Here is a 3,872-nt window from a genome sequence, read left to right on the forward strand (position 1 = left end):
GAGCTCTGTCACTAAGCGGAGGAGTTCCTCTCCCTGGTTGCACCTCCCAGAGGTGTGCTCACTGCTGCCGCCCGGTACTGGCGTGAGAGCAGGGCACAGCCCGCAGCCTGACACCTGGCTGGCAGCGTGTTTCCACCGGAGCTCTGTCTGGGAAGCTGCATCAGTCGTGGTGGGTGCAGAGCTTAGAGGGGCCATGGCTTTGTGCCCGGTGGATACCATTGCTCCCTGGTCGAGCTGGCAGAGCTTCAGCACCCTTCCACGCAAACTGCCACGCCACGCCCTGGTCGCCAGTGCTCCCTAAGGGCTTCTTTTATACGTGTGGGGTGCTTGGCCACCGTTGCTCTTGGCCCACCCAGGTCCCGTCAGCTGCTGTTGCATGAGCTGTGGGCTCCTGGCGGCTCTATCGGCTCCCCCTGAGGTTCCCCCGGTTTGGGAAACCCCCTGTGCACCACGCTAGAGCGCTCTGCTGCCAGTCCTACTGGCACTGGAGCTGTTTGCCTTGGCGACTGAGAATAAGAATAAGATATTGGACATACTGTCCTGACTATGCTAAGCTCTAAGCACTGAGCTGTTGTTCTGCAGCAGTAATTTATTCCTCTGCATAGAGATACGTGACAATCTCTGGTGTCTTCCTAAACTAGTGTTGTGCTCGTGGATTAAAATAAATAGTTGCTGCTCAGGAATGGGGATGCTGCTGAGGTGAGTAAAAGGGAGTTTTACTCTGCCCACAGCTGATGAAATGGGTTTTTAGGAACCTGTGAAAGTTGCTAAATGAGTTATAGTTACATGAATTGAACGGCAAGCCCTTCTTTTACAAAAACATTCTAGATTCTGCAGGTTAGATTTTGTAAGGGTTTCTGAGCGTGGGTTTTTTAGATCCTGTTAGATGCTTTTAGTTATTTTTTCCCCAAGAGGAGTTAGGTGCTTTTGAAAATCAAACTTGGTATGTGTGACTATCAGAAATAATGCTGGGAGGGTGGAATGCACAGCCATTAAACTGGAAGACTTTAATTTGTTTACTCCTGTTAATAAAATCATGGCTGAATTAAACTATTTGTATTGCTGCAGCTAATGTAGTTAACAAGACAGATTTGTTCAGCCTCATCAGTGCAGTGTTCAGAAGCCCGGTAGTGATTAATCATAGTTCATTTTTCCCCCCAACATCCATAAACATTCTCTGAGATTGTGTAGAATTAACATAACTGGGTTTGTTTGTTTGTTTCTCTTTCAGAGGTGCTATGAAACGGGTGGTGAAAGCAATGAACCAAGTGGACCAAAGAAAGCATGAGAAGTTTGCCAACCAGTTTAACTATGCACTGAACTAAATTGTAATAAAATGGAGGGCAAAAATGATTAACAAGAGTGCAACTACACAAAACCTTTATCACAGACCTTCATATTTACACTAAAATACTGTGCTGTGTGCATTTTTACTGGGGTAATTTTTAAATATTTTTCAACTTCTAACTTATTTGATAATGAATGTGAATTTTGACAAAGATGTGGTGATATAGAATGAAATGCATTTAACAAGTTGATAATTATTTGAAATGTACATGAAACAGCATGTTTTATGTCTTGTACATAATGAGTAAAATGCTCAGGGGTTTGTTTGTTTTTTTCATTTCCTAAGGGACTCATGTAACTTATACCTTGTTTGTCAATATGTGTGTTGTAAATTGCCTCCACTTTCATGCGTTCAGAAAAAAGATGCTGTAGAAGCAATTAGATATCTACCAGAGATGGCAATGCACAGTTGCTCAGCTTACCATTCTAGAAAGCATACCACAGCAAGCAGCACACTGGTTCCTGCAGTACCTCTAAAGACCTCTTGTGTACATACTAAAGAAAAAAACCCAAACAAATCAATTGATGTGTTCTGATACTGAATGGAATGCAGTTTGATTTCTGCAGGTCCAGGAGCTAATTCAAACTCAGTAACTGTGGCACCAGTGGAGAAGCTGAAAAGATGAAGGTCAGCTTCTTGTCTAGTCAAGATGTCTCCCAGTACCTTTCAGAACTACATCTGGAAAGCATGTTGTGAAAGGTTGTAGAGACACTCAGTATGTGCTGCAGTTTAACCCATACCAAAAAAGGTATCTTTTTTATCACAGTACAGAGTGAAAGTATGAGCTTTTTAAAAATCATTGAAGTGGCGTACTGTACTAGTGAACTGCCTGGCTTGAATCAGTTAAAATTTTATTGGTCTCAAGCCTGAGAATGCACCTAAGGATCCAGATATAGACACAAGCATCTGGACTCTTCTGACTCCAGAGGCAGTTAACACACATACTGAGATCAAGCAGCTGGATCCAATGTGGTTTGCTGTTATGGGCTGGGTACTTAACCAGATCCCCCAAACCTGCTTTGCCAGCTATAGTCATGTTCTTAAGCAGAGTGAGCCAAACATTGACCGGTTGTGCTGTTGTAGGGTTTCATACAGCTTTATGAGTGAAGGAAATCCAGGGTATCAAGGAGGATAGAGTGTTTGAAAACTCAAAGTGAGCTGCAGAAGTCTTCAATAAAATATGGAATACAAATTAGAATGGATTCTCTGCAGCACTGGCTTAGTCACTCACCTGTTGGAGGTGTTTCCTCATGCATCAAGAGACTCTTTAAGAATTAAAAAAAGGGAGAAAATGTGAACTCCTCAGTGTAGCTTCTGACAGCCTCAGACAAAAGCTAATTTACAGCTCTGCCAAATACCTTTAGACTTGCATGACTACTGCTTAGAAAGCAATTAATGCTGAATCTTGATAGTTTATCTTGCAGGGCTCTGCAGTTTGGAAGACTTATTCCTCTTCAATAGAGGTAGTTGGAAGATGTACTTCTAAACTACCAGAAATAAAATAATAAATAGCCAACTGAAAGCAAGAATTTCAAAAGATATCTACTGCACTGGAAAGCAAAGCCACTTCTGCTGTCAGTCTAGCTAATTTGGCAGTGAAGGCTTCAGGTGAAAACGTAGACAAGGACAAACCAAGTTCACTGCCAGGTCAGTTGAATCAACTGCTAAACTGATTTTATTTCTTAGCAAAGATAAAGACAAAAAAAAAAGAAAACAAACAAAACCAGCAAAACCCCGTACATACAAATGTAAAATAGATCATTGGATGCTGGGATCCCAGAACAGCCTAAATGAAACTGTTTGATCTTGGAGATTAATATTCAGAAGAGCCACAATGGTCATGGTGCCACTATTCCAGAGATTCTTGAGCTTGCACAGACTGAAGGTGTTAATTTATAAGACATGTTTTCTCCTCCCTGTAAAAAGAGGGAGGAACTTACATTGTGCAGTGCTACTTAACCCTTCTTCGCTGTGGACATGAGGTGTCAGCACTAGAAAGTTTCCAGCAAACAGTAGGTGGACTTCACCCCATAGAATTCCCATTTTGGGCTTTTAGTGAAATAGTAAAAGAAAAAAAAAGGCCTAAAGACTGAGATTGCAGAGGGAAATGGTAGAAAGCTGTGAGAAAAAAAGCGTGCTTAGCAAGTTATGCTCCATTATATTCAGTCACATCAGTTCTAGAATTACCAGCTGAAAGTTCCTGTCTGGACCCGAGCGTCTGATCCACCAGTTAAGCCCGATCCTGTGGTGTGATCTGTATGCTCTCCCCCTTTCTTTAGCGAATGCACAGGCACGCAAAAAGGTGTTTTTCTAGAGTGCCTCCTTCATGCAGAAAGAGAATTTGCAGACTTAAGGTTTCCCAGCAAGTGACTTGGAAGTGGCTAACTCAGGCACAGGTGCATGGACTTCGGGCCAGGTTAGGGATGACCTTTTTTAAGCTCTTCTATTTCCCCCCTCCCGCCCCGGTTTTGTTGCAAGAACTTTTCTTGTCAGGTGGGGAATCTATATACCCAGTTGGGTATGA

The 3,872-nt window shown here is 42.6% G+C and overlaps 1 protein-coding gene across 1 annotated transcript in view; it reads left to right on the plus strand.

Moving 5' to 3' along the window:
* The window catches only part of UVSSA (UV-stimulated scaffold protein A), a 77,964-nt gene extending 74,537 nt beyond the window's left edge, over window positions 1-3,427 (plus strand). Inside the window, exon 17 of the mRNA XM_009328874.1 lies at window positions 1,232-3,427. Within this exon, the coding sequence (XP_009327149.1) occupies window positions 1,232-1,325 (94 nt within the window). The 3' untranslated portion in view covers window positions 1,326-3,427. The remainder of the gene's footprint in view (window positions 1-1,231) is intronic.
* Window positions 3,428-3,872: the final 445 nt, after the last annotated feature.

Source organism: Pygoscelis adeliae, unplaced genomic scaffold (assembly GCF_000699105.1).
Source record: "Pygoscelis adeliae isolate BGI_AS28 unplaced genomic scaffold, ASM69910v1 Scaffold66, whole genome shotgun sequence".
Taxonomy (NCBI): Eukaryota; Metazoa; Chordata; class Aves; order Sphenisciformes; family Spheniscidae; genus Pygoscelis; species Pygoscelis adeliae.